At 40.8% G+C, this 16,353-nt stretch overlaps 1 protein-coding gene across 1 annotated transcript in view; it reads left to right on the top strand.

The window, feature by feature from the left end:
- The window catches only part of LOC120063950 (semaphorin-5B-like), a 181,388-nt gene that overhangs the window by 116,260 nt on the left and 48,775 nt on the right, over positions 1-16,353 (top strand). Inside the window, exons 9-10 of the mRNA XM_039014259.1 lie at positions 430-640; positions 880-1,087. Coding sequence (XP_038870187.1) covers positions 430-640; positions 880-1,087 — 419 coding nt within the window. The remainder of the gene's footprint in view (positions 1-429; positions 641-879; positions 1,088-16,353) is intronic.

Raw genomic sequence — 16,353 nt, 5'->3', positions numbered from 1 at the left:
GCTTTATGAAGCAATTCATGTCATCCAGTATTTAAGAATGGCATTTAAGGAGCATATTGTTGCTGTAGTGTGCCAGATCCAGAGATGTTGTTTAGCCCAACAACAGTCATTACATTGTAACAGTCATTATATTGTAACAGTCATTATCTTGTAGGTGTGAATAAGTGTGATTACTAAAGGACAAAATGAGAATGAAATGACCACAGCTGAAGCGTAGTAAGGACAAAATGAGAATGAAATGACCACAGCCTGAGATGTAGTATTAATTTAATCAAAACAATAATGACTGTGAACATGAGGCATTTTTCATTTTCATTATGTGTCTCTTTTCTCTTTCCCTCGCTCTCTTTCCCCTCTCTCTCTCTCACTCACTCTCACTAAACCTCTCACTCCTCCCGCCTCTCCCACCGCTCCTCCACCCCTCCTCAGTGTGGAACCATAGATGACGACGGCGGTCCTAACGATGGTCTGACGGAGCGCAGCCTCCAGGACGCCCAGCGGCTGTACCTTATGAACGACGTGGTGCAGCCCGTCTCTGTGGACCCCTTGGTCATGCAGGATGATGTGCGCTTCTCCAGGCTGGTAGTGGACATCGTACAGGGTCACGACACCCTCTACCACGTCATGTACATCGGCACAGGTCAGCACAGAGTTCAAATGTCAGGTGTCAAGGTCAAGGTCAATAGGTTAGACCCAATAATCAATCATCAACCAATTAATTAATCAATCAATGCCGGCACCCTTCACTAGCTGTCTATCCAAAGGACGTTCTATTGACCTATTATAGGACCCTGAGTTTTCCCTAACCACATGACCTGACTGTTACAGTACAAACCAACGAATTCTCATCATCCTCTTCCTCCTCTCTTCTCCAATCAGAATACGGCACCATCCTGAAGGCCCTGGCCACCACCAATAAGAGCCTTCAGGGGTGTTACCTGGAGGAGATCCAGCTCCTCCCCCCTGGGGTGCGGGAGCCAATCCTGAGCCTGCAGATCCTTCACAGTGATAGGTCACTGTTTGTAGGACTCAACAACAGAGTTCTGAAGATTCCATTGGAGAGATGCTCCAACTACAAGACTGAGACGTGAGTTTCTTACCTTTTACAATGTGTACAAGAACACAAAAAGCCAAACTGGCCAACAAACCCAAACGTATAGGAGAGTACATGTTAGGAAAAGCTGCAACTACATGACTGAGACGTGAGTTCCTTAAATTGAGGATTATTACACATTCTCTATCACATCTCTGCGTTTCAGTAAAGTTTCAGTATAGTTTCTGTAAACTTCCATAAAAATGTACAGAGTGTTGTTTATTGCTTACTTGGAAACAACTTCCCTTCCTTTCATATAGCCAAAAAACCTATTAACAGGTCTGCATATGTATTTTCCTTAAATGTTATATTTAAAGTAGTTAGTTTAAATATAGCATTTAAAGGTTTTCGGCTATATGAAATGAAGGCAAGTTGTAATTGTATTTGTTTTGTAATTGTATCAGTAACTTACTGTATTAATCAACAGTATGATACTGTGTAAACGGAATACAGTAGATTAGTGTACGATGCACAGTAAAGAACCATACATTTGTTTTACAGCACACCGTAAGACCTTTCTGTAATTTCTACAGTAAAACACCTTAGAATGCACAGTAAAATACCATATATTTTTTACAATATTAATTATGATGCATTGTGGGAAAATGTTAGTAGGCGGGGAAAGAGTCTCTGGCTCATGAACATATTTTAAGGTGTGGCTTATAAGATACTATATTTGTTACACCCGTGGGTGAGAATGCTGTACCCCCACATAACATTGTAATATACTTTCTTTTAGAAATACTTTTAACATTGTTTTGAAATTCTACAGTAACTTACTAGCCAATTGCTGGCAGTAATTTACTCTTATTCCAAATACAGTAAAATGTTTGGAGCACCAAAAACCTTTTGAACACTAGTGGATGCATGGTATTGTTGTTTCTTATTTATTAACATATTTTCAGATGTGTCTTGTAAGCGTCTATATTTATTGTACCTAGTTAGTGAGAGTGCAGTACCAATGTAAGTGATATGTAGTAGTTAAGCTTTTGTTAAGTCTTAAAGTGAATATTATATAAAACACCAAATATCAGTTGGTATGCTGTAATACATAGTTAAATATTCACTATTAGCAGTTGCTGATTTTATTTTCAATGCAATTCAGCAATAAAGTACTGTACTGCTGTTTTGCTACATATTTACAGCAGCATACTGTAAATTATGGTGCATTGCGGAGAAATATTGTGGGAGGAGAAAGAATCACTGCCTCAGTAACATATTTTAAGGCGTGCCTTGGAAGTGGCTATATTTGTTGTTGAGAGTCCTGTACCAATTTAAGTGATATGTGGTAGTAGTTCTCTAACAATTAAATGTATACTGAACAAAGATATAAACGCAACATGCAACAATTTCAACGATTTTACTGAGTTACAGTTCATATAAGGAAATTAGTCAATTTAAATAAATTCATTAGACCCTTATCTATGGATTTCACATGACTGGGCAAGGGCGCAGCCATATGTGGGCATGGGAGGGCATAGGCCGAGCTAGGCCCAGCCAATCAGAATGAGTTGTTCCCCACAAAAGGGCCTTATTACAGACAGAAATTCTCCCCAGGTTCATTAGCTGTCAGGATAGCTGGACTCAGACGATCTCGCAGGTGAAGAAGACTGAAGTTTTGTAGTGGTTTCGTGTTATTGTTGTTGATGTAAAGAATATTTGTTGGTCGGTGGTGTGTAATGAAAAGCAAACAGACGCTGCACTTGACACACTTATGAAATTGCTTATTCCAGTTACTAATAAGCACACACCCATTAAGAAAATGACTGTAAAAACTGTTAAATCCCCATGGATTGATGAGGAATTGAAAAACTGTATGGTTGAGATGGATGGGGCAAAAGGAATAGCAAATAAGTCTGGCTACACAACTGATTGGCAAACATATTGCAAATTGAGAAATCATGTGACTAAACTGAATAAAAAGAAGAAGAAACGACTCTATGAAACAAAGATAAATGACATAAGGAATGATAGTAAAAAGCTTTGGAGCACCTTAAATGAAATTTTGGGGGAAAAGGCAAACTCAGCTCCATCATTCATTGAATCAGATGGCTCATTCATCACAAAACCAACTGATATTGCCAACTACTTTAATGATTTTTTCATTGGCAAGATTAGCAAACTTACATGCTGACCACATCGCTCGCGTCGCAAAATAAATGTACACATACGTGGTGATCCTAACTGACCTAAAACAGGGAATTTTTACTAGGATTAAATGCCAGGAATTGTGAAAAACTGAGTTTAAATGTATTCGGCTAAGGTGTATGTAAACTTCCGACTTCAACTGTACATGTAAATTCAGCAAAAAAAGAAACTTCCCTTTTTCAGGACCCTGTCTTTCAAAGATAATTTGTGTTATTCAATCATTGCACCCACACTGCTCGCACACGTCAGCGAGCGTCTGCGTGGCCAGACGCTCAACACGCTGCAAGTCCGGCCTCTCTCATTTCCTCATTGGTGTTTAGGAGCATATACCCATGTGTGGGATTGAAAGATTAACTTAGGTCCACACTCCGGTTGGTTGTAGTAATGCTGTAAAGTTGGTTGCCAACCACAATATAAAGTCCAAAGAAGAAAAAGAAGCTGAAGGAAGGAGGAGAGATGACGAGAAACATATTTGTTTTACCGTTTTAGCTGTGGATTAATTGTCAGAGTAGAGGACCTTGTGCATTTCAGATAAAACAACCCAATGTTTATATACCAGGACAAATTAGCTAGCAACAGCAAGCTAGCCAGCTAAATTGCTATAAGCGTTTAATGCTTTTTGACTTGTCCCCAAATGAATATAATTGGTTCAGAGTTTGTTTTGATATTTCAACCTGCGTGTCCTGATCGCTTCTGGTGTGAGTGAACAAAATCAACTTGCGCGATGGACACGCGCACGTGCGGTTTGGTCAGCATGTTAGGCATGACATGCCAGCAACAAATGATGACACTACACATCAAAGTATATCTGACCAAATTATGAAAGACAAACATTGTAATTTTGAATTCTGTAAAGTGAGTGTGGAAGAGGTGAATTTTGTTTTGTATATCAACAATGTCAAGCCACCGGGGTCTGACAATCTGGATGTAAAATTACTGAGGATAATAGCAGACGATATTGCCCCTCCTATTTTCAATATTTTCAATTCAAGCCCACTAGAAAGTGTGTGCCCACAGGTCTGGAGGGAAGCAAAAGTAATTCTGCTACCTAAGAATAGTAAAGCCCTCTTTACTGGCTCAAATAAAGTGGCGGCAGGTAGCCTAGTGGTTAGAGTGTTGGACTAGTAACTGAAAGGTTGCAAGATCAAATCCCTGAGCTGACAAGGTAAAAATCTGTCATTCTACCCCTGAACAAGGCAGTTAACCCACTGTTCCTAGGCTGTCATTGTAAATAAGAATGTGTTCTTAACTGACCTGCCTAGTAAAATAGCTGACCAATCAACCTGTTACCAACCCTGAGTAAACTTAAGGGGGAAAAATGTGTTTGACAATGCTATTTTACAGTAAACAAATTGACAACAGACTTTCAGCACGCTTATGGGAAAGGACATTCAACAAGCACAGCACTTGCAGAATTGACTGATGATTGGCTGAGAGAAATTGATGATAAAAATATTGTGGGGGTTGTTTTGTTAGACTTCAGTGTGGCTTTTGACATTATTGATCATAGTCTGCTGCAGGAAAAACATATGTGTTATGGCTTTACACCCCTGCTATATTGTGGATAAAGAGTTACCTGTCTAACAGAACACAGAGGGTGTTCTTTAATGGAAGCCTCTCCAACATAATCCAGGTAGAATCAGGAATTCCCCAGGGCAGCTGTCTAGGCCACTTACTTTTTCAATCTTTACTAATGACATTTGTAGTGCTATATTGTGGATAAAGAGTTACTTGTCTAACATAACACAGAGGGTGTTCTTTAATGGAAGCCTCTCCAACATAATCCAGATAGAATCAGGAATTCCCCAGGGCAGCTGTCTAGGCCACTTACTTTTTCAATCTTTACTAATGACATGCCAATCTTTACTAATGCCATTTGAGTAAAGCCAGTGTGTCTATGTATGCGGATGACTCAACACTACATGTCAGATCCTACAGTGACTGCAACACTTAACAAAGAGCTGCAGTTAGTTTCAAAGTGGGTGGAAAGGAATACATTAGTCCTAGACATTTCTAAAGCTAAAAGCATTGTATTTGGGACAAATCATTCACTAAACCCTAAACATCAACTAAATCTTGTAATAAATAATGTGGAAATTGAGCAAGTTGAGGTAACTAAACTGCTTGGAGTAACCCTGGATTGTAAACTGTCATGGTCAAAACACAACAGTAGCTAAGATGGGGAGAAGTTTCTCCATAATAAAGTGCTGCTCTAAATTCTTAAAAGCACTATCAACAAGGCAGGTCCTACAGGCCCTAGTTTTGTCGCACATGGACTACTGTTCAGTCGTGTGGTCAGGTGCCACAAAAAGGGACTTAGGAAAATTGCAATTGGCTCAGAACAAGACAGCACAGCTGGCCCTTGGATGTACACAGAGAGCTAACATTAACATGCGGGGTTGGGAAGTAACGGTTACAAAAAACGGTAACTGTAATCCGTTACGTTACCAGCAAAAATGCTGCAATCAAATTACAGACACTTTTGAAAAACTAGATGATTACTTCGAGGATTACTTTTAAATTCAGAAAGGATGTTTGTGAAAAAAAATTGTGTGACACTTCTCTGTTTTCTTAATGACATTCAAATCATATTTGAACCCAAAAATGGTTGAATTAAAGAAGTTTAAGCTGCCTATCAATCATTGTTTTTGAAACCAGTGGACAGCCAGTGAAAAATGCGCTCTTGCAACAGCTGCATAGTACAGATCCCAGCCTATGGAATAAAAGTGAGGCTTTTATTGCTCAATCTAATTCATGCTGATAAAAAAATCCAAGGTCCTAATGGACACATGCTCAAACTTGCACACATTTGATAGACTAAAAGGGGCAATCTGTAGTTGCTACATCCATTTTTTGACTTATAAATTATTTATATTAATGTAAAGATATCTTTTAATCGTATTATTATATGTAGTAGAAAGCGATGGGTTAGAAGAAGCCTACATAACCAACCCATAAAGTCAAATTTAACATCCATATATGGCCAGCTATGTTAACTTTACAATAACGATACAGACAATCAATCAGCAGTGGGCACACACAGAGCAACATAGGACAAGCAACATGTAGCATGCAAACAGAGCAACATAGCACAAAAAGCAACAAGACAAAATCACAAAATCCATAAAAGCAGCAAAGTGTTTCCACACCTCACAAGCTACAGATAACAGACAACATGGAAAGCGGTAATACACAACTAGGGATTACGTTCACAAATCTGATTGCTCTTTAGCCATGTCTTCATGTTTTTTGTGAAAGTGTGATAGGTGGTGCAGTTGTGTATGTCTGATGGCAGTGTTTTCCAAACATGGGAAGCTCTCACAGAGAAAGCAGATTGACTAAAGGTGCTTTTCCTTAAGGGAACTATACAGTCACCTCTCATGGCAGACCTTGTGGATCTGCTGCCATATGTTTGGGCTTTCTGTTTAACAAAAGTACTGTGGAGGGGGAGCCAGGCCATTTGGGATCTTGAATACAAGACATGCGTCGGTGTATTGCACAAGTTTTTTCCAACTCAGGATCTCATGCTTTCTTAGGATGTAACAGTGATGATGGCTATTGGGCTTCCTATCAATAACTTTGAGAGCCTGTTTGTAGACCAACTGAATGGGTTTTAATGTTGTACAGCAAGCTTGGGCCCAACTAGTCAAGCAGTATGTTAAGTGGGAGAGTATCATAGATTTGAAGTACAGTTTTGCTACCTCTGTAGTCAAACAATTTTGTATAAATCGGAAATGAGCTAGGTTGAATTTGGTTATTTGAGTTACCTTTTTCACCTGCTTTTTAAAAGAGAGGATGGAATCAAGTATGATGCCAAGGTACTTAAAATCAGATACCACCTGGAGCTTCTCCCCTGACACATAGGCATCTGGCTCAGTAGCATCAGTTGCCCTCTTTGTGAAGAACATGCAGACAGTTTTTTTCACATTGAGATGCAAACATGAGTCACTGAGCCACTTTGTAACCTGGACCATTACAGTAGTGAGTTCTTGTGCAGCTTGTTGTTTGCTCTTTGCATGCATATATATCACTGTATCATCTGCATACATTTGAACTTCAGACCCAGTACAGACAGAAGGCAGATCATTAATGTACAGGCTGAACAGGAGGGGCCCCAGTATTGACCCTTGGGGCATGCCCACATCATAGCTAAGAGTGGGTGACGGCTCATTGCTCACTCTGACACACTGAGTTCTTCTGCCTTCAAGGTATGATTTCATCCATCTCAAGGCATCGGGGGAAACGTTTTCTTCATGGTTAACAGTATCAAAAGCCTTCCTTGGGTCCAGAAACAGCCCCAACAATGCCCCCTTTGTCCATCTTTGACCTCACATTTTCCATAACAAAGCAGTTTGCCATTTCTGTGGAGTGTTTTGCTCTGAAGCTAAACTGTATGGAGTGTAATGTGAAGGGGCTGTTGTTGAGGTGGGCAATCAGTTGTTCTGCTACACACTTTTCAACAACCTTTGACACCACAGGTAGTATACGAATGGGCCTAGTTACTAACGTCAGCAGGGTCACCCGATTTAAAGATGGCCGTTATTATGGCCGACTTCCAGACCCTTGGAAACACCCCCTGACCAATAGATGTGTTGGTGACCTTAGTAATGGTGCCAGTGAGTGACTCTGTAGTGTTTAAGAAAGGTAGAGTCCAGCCCAAACACATATTTGGCTTTAGATTTCTTTAGTGAGCTAATCACCTTGTTCTTCTCTGACTCAGAAACCTCCCTTATGATGAAGACAGGTTGAGTGTCATTCACTAGCACTGAGCCCAAGAAACCAGTGGAGGGGTTCTGTGTCAGTACCCTGACAGAGTCAATAAAGTAGGAATTGAAGGCTATTGCTATTTCGACTGCATCCTGTGGTAGATTGTCATACACCATGATTTCTAGTCTTTTTGCAGTGTTACTATGGTCATTCCCTGTTAACTTTTTTAGATTCTCCCAGATCAATTTAGAATTTCACTTTGCTTCACCAATTATGTCAATAAAAAAGTCTGCCTTGGCCTGTCTGATTTATTTCATCGCCTTATTTGTTAACATGGTAAACCTACGTCTGTCATGGTCTAATTTGGACTTTAGGGCTGTTTTTAGAGCATGATCTCGTTCTTTCATCAGTTTCCAAATGTCTCCATTTAGCCAAGGAAGAGTGCTCCTCTGGCCAGGTTTGGATTTGATTTTCTTTAGGAAGCCATTTATTGTAGTCTGGATTGTGGATAGAAAAACCTATCAGCTTCCACATCTGTATAGGACAAGAGATCATTCCAGTTAATTCCCTTCTTTGTGTTTTCAAAATAATTTAATTCACTCTTAGGTAATCTGAGTTGATCAGGCTTTCTAACAGTAGAGAGGTTCAACCTGTTCTTAAAAAGCTTTCTGGCTACAAGTGTCAGATTATGATCAGACAGCCCAGTAACCATATTGAATGATTTAGTCTTCATAATTAATGTTAAAATCTCCCATTAACATGACCTCTTTCCCAAAATGACATTCCCTAAGCATGTTATTAAACTGATCAAAAAAACACACTTTTGGTGGAAGGTGGCCTATACATTCCAATAAGGGTAAAAGACATTTGGGGAGACAGTGTAACGTTTAGGCCAATACAGTCTAGTTCATTATCACATGACCACTCAATTTGTTTACATCAGATATGTTCTTTAATGCAAATCATCACACCCCCTCCTCTTCCTTCAGTCCTGTCTCTCCTGAAAACATTGTAGCCAGGCACAATCAAAGCAGCATATGGAGACTTTTTATGGAATCATGTCTCTGAAAGGAGGAGGAAGTCAAGGTTGGAGTTTGTGAGAAGATGTTGAATTTGATCACTTTTTTGGAATGACACTACGAATGTTCAAGTGCCCCCCTAGTAGTCCCTTGGGCTTAGCTCGTGGGTCCCAGATGACTCGAGAATGATTGACACATTGAAAAAAAGTTACATTTTCTGTGTTTTCTGACGGCCGGGTTTGGGCCGTTTTGATTAGGGGCAGTTCGGTAGTGCAATTAACTATCCCTTCCGCTTGCACTGGATGCAGGGAACTAATTTAAACAACTTGCGTGCCAGAAGCAGAGTCAGGGATCGCGTATAGCAACTTGGATATGTTTGGAGAGTCAAATTCCATTTTGGAGCCTGGTGACTCGAGAGAAACCATGGGACCATAGCACTCACCCACTTCTGCAGCGGCGACGATCAGTGGCCATCCACTGCTTTCCACTCCGGTGATTATCGCTGGCTCGGTGATGTTAGGCCCAGGGTTGAGTTGCACATCCCCGGAAAGCAGGAGGGTAGTGGATTGGTAGTTTAACAGTTTCCGATAAATGTTGGACCTGTGTTTGTTACTCCTAAATGGTTCAGTGGAATAGGGAGCGAGGTAGACTTGGCCATTATTCAGAACATTATGGTATGCTGTGTACTGTCCTCCAGTGTTACGGTGAACCAATGTGTTTGGTGTTGGTATTCTCCGGCAGTAGATTGATTGTGTCATCCCAGCAAGGACGCACTGAGATTATCAGTAGAGCAGCTACATAACTGATAATCGTGACAATGTACTGGAGATAAAACACACAATTGCGCTTTAAATCTTTGCATTAGTTATTTAGTTGGGGTCGGCGTACACCTGATGTTAAAGATAAAATAACAGCATCTGTAGGAGAAGCGGCACCACCCTCCCTTCCGTCTGCCATCGTCCACATCGATCTTTTGCCTTCTTCTAATGCCTCTTAAGGGGAAAGTAATCTAAAAGTAACTGAATGTTAGTAGATTACGTTACTGAGTTTGAGTAATCCAAAAGTTACGTTACTGATTACAGTTTTTGACAGGTAACTAGTAACAGTAACGGATTACAATTTAGAAAGTAACCTACCCAACCCTGAGAAAATGCATGTCAATCTCTCCTGGGTCAAAGTGGAGGAGAGATTGACTTCATCACTACTTGTATTTATGAGAGGTATTGACATGTTGAATGCACCGAGCTGTCTGTTTGAACTTCTGGCGCACAGCTCCGACACCTATGCAAACCCCACAAGACATGCCACGAGGTCTCTTCATAGTCCCCAAGTCCAGAACAAACTATGGGAGGCGCACAGTACTACATAGAGAAATGTTTAGGTACCCTTCCCCCGATCAGTGCCTCAACACAATACTGTCTCGGAGCTCTACTGACAATTCCTTCGACCTCATGGCTTGGTTTTTGCTCTGACATGCACTGTCAACTGTAGGACCATATATAGACAGGTGTGTGCCTTTCCAAATCATGTCCAATCAATTGAATTTACCACAGGTGGACTCCAAGTTGTAGAAACATCTCAAGGATGATCAATGGAAACAGGAGGCACCAGCTCATAGCATAGGGTCTGACTACTTATGTAAATAAGGTATTTCTGTTTAAAATTTAATCAATGTGCAAACATTTCTAAAAACCTGTTTTCGATTTGTCATTATTGGGTATTGCGTGTAGATTGATGAGGATATATTATTTTTTTATCCATTTTAGAATAAGGCTGTAACGTTACAAAATGTGGAAAATGTAAAGGGGTCTGAATACTTTCAGAAGGGACTGTATCATAAGATATGTTGTTGTAATTGTAATTACTTTGAGACCAATGTATCCTTAACTACAACAACATTTTTATTAACGGTTACAGAAATGTTTTACTTGCTATTACTGTGATTTGTGCTTTTGTTTTATCAACATTGATTGAATGCAAGTTGCTAAGGACAAGAGTGCCAGCTAAATGAGTAATTCCATGCATGGGTAATTCCAGGAATTTACTGTAAATTGGATTACAGAAAAATGTTAGTACTGTAAAATGGATTACCGTAAATTTGATTACAGTAGCTGTACTGTAAAATCAATTACAGTAACTTACTGGCCAATTGCTGCCAGTAACTTACTGTAAATTTTACAGGAAATGTTTTACAGTGAACTCTGTTTGTCAGGCCTTAAGCATTTCATTAATGCTTTTAATCAACTCTCTCTGCCTGCTGGATGTGGGGACAACAATCCCTCAAAGTCAGCCTGTTTTTTTTGGCCAAAGTAAAGCTGCATCCATGCTTTGTCAGCTCGCTGTGCAATAACGTGTGCTGAGGCGCATGAAGGGCAACTTACTGTATGAGAGATTGTTTTGTGTGTGTGTGTAGGGGCTCATGCATATGATGAGTCAGCACGCTATTTCTTAACCCACTTTCTCCATCACATGTCACCGACAGTAATACACACGCACGCACGCATACACACACAGATGCACACACACTCCTCTTCGTCGGGTATATCAGTGAACACTAAACAAGGTGTGATTGAGGAGATGTGAGAGTAGAGCGGGAGCCTCGGTAGCCAGGCCTATTTAAAACACAGTGGGGAAGCCTCGTCCTCATCTCTCTCATCTCTCTCTCTCTCTCTCTCCTAGTTTTACCCTAATACACCTCAGGCTTGCAAAGTTCCTATTGGGACTCTCGCTCTCTCTTTCTCTCTGTATGTGTGGAATTGGTTCTTATGAAGAACACCTGCCTGTGGTCACAAAACACTAGTCCCATTATCTTGCTGTCTGTCTGACCCAGCCAGGCATTTCTCTGGTCAGTCAGTGGCCTAGACTGGGACTTAGACTTACTTGGATTTGTTGCACCTGTTACTAAAATGGTTGTTCCAGTTTAGATGCTTTAGGTAGTCTCATATTTCAGTCTTCCCAACTCTGGAAGTCATTCTGAATGTAGATTGCAGGTTAATTCAACACTGTTCAGTGTCTATACGGGTCCACACTTTCAGTATTCATTTAATATTGGGTATTTTGCTGTGCCCCTAATAGCATGAGTTGACATACAGATGGATATACAGCACTTTTTATTTGTGTTTTTATTCATATTGGCTCTCTTTGCAGCAGGAAACAAACAGTTGCCACCAAAACCTGCCCTGTCAGTTTGCCATAGAAACAGCTGTGCAATATATTTTGTGCTAATGTGTACAGTACTGTGTACAGCTTTGTACAGGACAGAGTGCCTGGTGGCTGTTTAGTGATCAAATAGCTATATTGCTTTGCAGTGTTGTCTATTGTTATTGGTGACTTGCTAAGCGGTGCACCACCTACAGAGGTGTTATAGTCTGACCTTCCTTAGTGAAAATTATATCTGACCTCCCCAATGGCCTCTACTACTTATTGCGAACAGCAGCCTCCACCTCCTCCTCTCTCTCAGTTAAATCTTAAATCAAATGAATGTGCACAACGCATATGTTTCACAGACAACTATGTTCTACCGGAAGCCTATACAGTTTGTTTCGGACTGTTATTGAAAGAGTAGTCTCATATCTCAGTCTTCCTAACCCTGGCTGTCATTTTGAATGCAGTTTGCAGATTAGTATAAATTCTAATTGTTGGATATCCCCATTCTGGCTGGGTCCCAATAGGAACTTTGCAAGCCAGCATAATGTGACTTGCAAGCCTGAGGTGGCCTGAAACTCAGTTTACAGGCCATTGTATTAGGGTAAAACTAGTCCCCTCACAATAAGGACTTAGTAAATATATTAAATAATTGTATTTAACAATGACATATTCACTTACTATTTTGCTTGGTGAAGGACACAAGTTCAAGAGTGGCTGAATGTAACAATCATGTCTCTGTCACTAGCAAACACAGCAATGGGTGGTACTGGTCATTCTAAAATTCCCTTGAATGGCACCCTGGGAAATATGCAAACAAGGAATCAACCCTATTGCGGGGTTATAGTGTACCAAAGTATGAGTCATAATACCCATAAAACCTAGATGTCAAAGAAGGAAATGGTTCCAATCGTTTGTCCACCATTCATTTTTACCATAGGGGATTTTAAAAACACTTAAAATATGGTCTGTGTTTCGTGTAGGCTTACCCTGGCATGACGTTTTGATAACTGTGTAAATTTCTCTAGGACAAGGTGACTTTTATCAATATATTCGCCTGTATTTAACCCCCGAAAATGAAATGCTGGTAAGCTGTTTATGTCGCTATCGTTAAGAACTACAAATGCCATGATGATCTGGACTAGACTGCCGAATCAAGGCAAAGGTACGAATCTCTGGATTAACTATCTAATGTTAAATTGGCTACATTTCTTTAAATGTACAAATTTGTAAATGTACAATTGTGTGAACTGTCTTGTGCAAGTTTGAAATTGCCACAGTACCTCTTAGCAAAGTTGTCAGCTAGAGATGACGTGCAGGAGCTTGCAGGGATTTGTAGTCTTGTATGATGTCTACTTTGATGCTAATTAGCAAATGTAGAATCTGAGAGTAAATAGAGCTGAATATATTAATAAAGGTCACCTTGTCTGAGAGAGATTTACATAGTTATCAAAATATCACGCCAGGGTAAGCCTACACGAAACAGCACTTATTTTTTTTTAAATCAAAAATGTCCTATGGGAAAAATGAATGGTGGAAAAACGATTGGAACCATTTCCCTGTTTGACTGCTAGGTTTTATGGGTATTATGACACCTCCATTGTGGGTCTCTATTCCTGGAGGGCTGAAACATTTCAAACTCATTCCATAGAGGGCAGTGTCTGTGGGTTTTTTGTTTTTTCCTTTCAGTTAAGCCCTAGACATCCAGGTGAGGGGAGTTCCTTACTAATTAGTGACCTTAATTACTCAATCAAGTACAAGGGAGGAGCAAAAATCCAGAGACACTCAGCCTTCCGTGGAATGAGTTTGGCACGTGGCACACTATGGCATCATGCTTAAGAACCTTATTTTGTTCCAACTTGCACCTCAGGCTGCAGTGTTTGTTGGCGCCATCAAAGTAGCTCTGTCAACACTTTCACTGAGGCAAGGTGTTTCAGGTCCATACAGCTCAATGGGGGGATTGGAAGGTGGTGATTATAATGTTTTTAATGTGTTTAATCATGGTAGCAGCCCTGATATACAAACCCCTCACCCCTACCCCCCTGGCCAACCTCTAATTATACTACCCTTGATGTGAAGGTGGTGAAATTGAGGACAGAGTAGGAACACAGAAGGCTGCTGAGGGGAAGACGGCTCATAATAATGCCCGGAACGGAGGGGATGGAATGGCATCAAACACATCCACCCATTACCACGAGCCCGTCCTCCCCAAAAAAGGTGCCACCAACCTTCTGTGAGTAAGCGTGTGAGTTTTGCTTGCTTTGTGATTTACTATTCTAGCTACAGACAGGCAGACAGACAGGCAGACAGACAGAGAGGCAGACAGGCAGACAGACATGCATGAACATGAGCTCATGTTTCCAGAGTACAGAATGTTTCTCTACACTAGCGAACCACAGGTGTTTTCATTGTTAATTAAATGGTTTTCACAATCAGACCATTTTTGGATAGTAACCATGTCCAGCCTACAACTGTCCTCCACTGACCCTCAGGCAAAATAATAGTTATTTACTTTTACAGGCACTATGTGTGGAGATATTAAATTATCTAGTTTATTGTAACGCCCCTAGGCTCTTTACAGAATCAAATCTGATAAACCATTTTTATCAGTATTGAGTTCTGAAGTTGTAGCCTTGTAATTGGTTACCACTGCGCTATCAAATATCCGTGCAATGAACATTCATGTAAGCTCGCAAGATCAGGCGGCTTAGGGGGTTACTGAAGTTGGTCCCTGGGGACAATAATAACCTCTGTATATCAGTGGAGGCTGCTGAGGGGAGGACGGCTCATAATAATGGCTGGAACGGAGCGAATGGAATGGCATCAAACACATACTGTATTCTGGCTTTAACAGGGTCATCTCCAGAGGGTCCCAGGATCCCTGAAGAGACCAGTGTTTTACTTTCCTTGAGAAGAGATTTCATTTCATCCACAGGTCCTCCTCAGTCCAATTTATGGCCTGTTGTTGCTGCTGCCAGCCTGTCAACAGGGTTCTTAAACACAATGCAGTTAATCCTGTATGAACACTCCAACCCCAGTAACGAGAGAGAGAGAGAGAGAGATATGAGAAAAAGGGGGGGAGGGTTGAGAAAGAGAGACAGAGATGAGAAAGAAGGGGGGTTTAAGAGACTTGAGAAAGAAGGGGGGGTTGAGAAAGATAGAAAGAGGGGGGGTTGAGAGAGTTGAGAAAGAAGGGGGGTTGAGAGAGAGAAAGTTGGGGGGTTGAGAAAGAAGGGGGGGTTGAGAAAGATAGAAAGAAGGGGGATTGAGAAAGAAGGGGGGTTGAGAGAGTTGAGAAAGAAGGGCGGGTTGAGAAAGAGGGGGGGTTGAGAAAGAGAGAGATGAGAAAGAAGGGGGGTTGAGAAAGAGAGAAAGAAGGGGGTTGAGAGAGGTGAGAAAGAAGGGGGGTTGAGAAAGAAGGGGGGGTTGAGAAAGAGAGAAAGAAGGGGGGTTGAGAAAGAGAGAAGGGGGAAGTTAGAGAGAAACTCTTGAGCCTAACAATGGCAGGAGAGTTTCACAGCCCCCAGGGGTGAGAAAGAAGGGGGGTTGAGAAAGAAGGGGGGGTTGAGAAAGAGAGAAAGAAGGGGGGTTGAGAAAGAGAGAAGGGGGAAGTTAGAGAGAAACTCTTGAGCCTAACAATGGCAGGAGAGTTTCACAGGGGAATTTAACTTCTCTAGGATAGGGGGCAGCATTTTCACGTTTGGATGAAAAGCATACCCAAATTCAACTGCCAGCTACTCATCCCCAGAAGATAAGATATGGATATTGTTAGTAGATTTGGATAGAAAACACTCTGAAGTTTCTAAAAATGTTTGAATCATGTCTGTGAGTATAACAGAACTTATTTAGCAGGCGAAACCCCGAGGACAAACCATTCAGATTATTTTTTTTGAGTTCACTCTCTTTTCAATGGATATTCATTGGGAATACAGATTTCTAATTGACCTTCTTGCAGTTCCTACCGCTTCCACTGGATGTCAACAGTCTTCAGAAATTAGTTGAGGGTTTTTCCTTTGTGTAATGAAGAAGTACAGCCATTTTGAATCAGGGTCACTTGAAGTGTCCTGTTAGATAGAGGCGCGTGACCAGAAAGCATGCTACAGATTGTTTTAATCCTGTATTGAACACAGATCATCCCGTCTTCAATTTTATCGATTATTTACGTTAAAAAATACCTAAAGTTGTATTACAAAAGTAGTTTGAAATGTTTTGGCAAAGTTTACAGGTAACTTTTGAGATATT

This window comes from Salvelinus namaycush, chromosome 19 (assembly GCF_016432855.1).
Source record: "Salvelinus namaycush isolate Seneca chromosome 19, SaNama_1.0, whole genome shotgun sequence".
NCBI lineage: Eukaryota > Metazoa > Chordata > Actinopteri > Salmoniformes > Salmonidae > Salvelinus > Salvelinus namaycush.
This window is presented reverse-complemented; position numbering and strand designations above follow the sequence as displayed.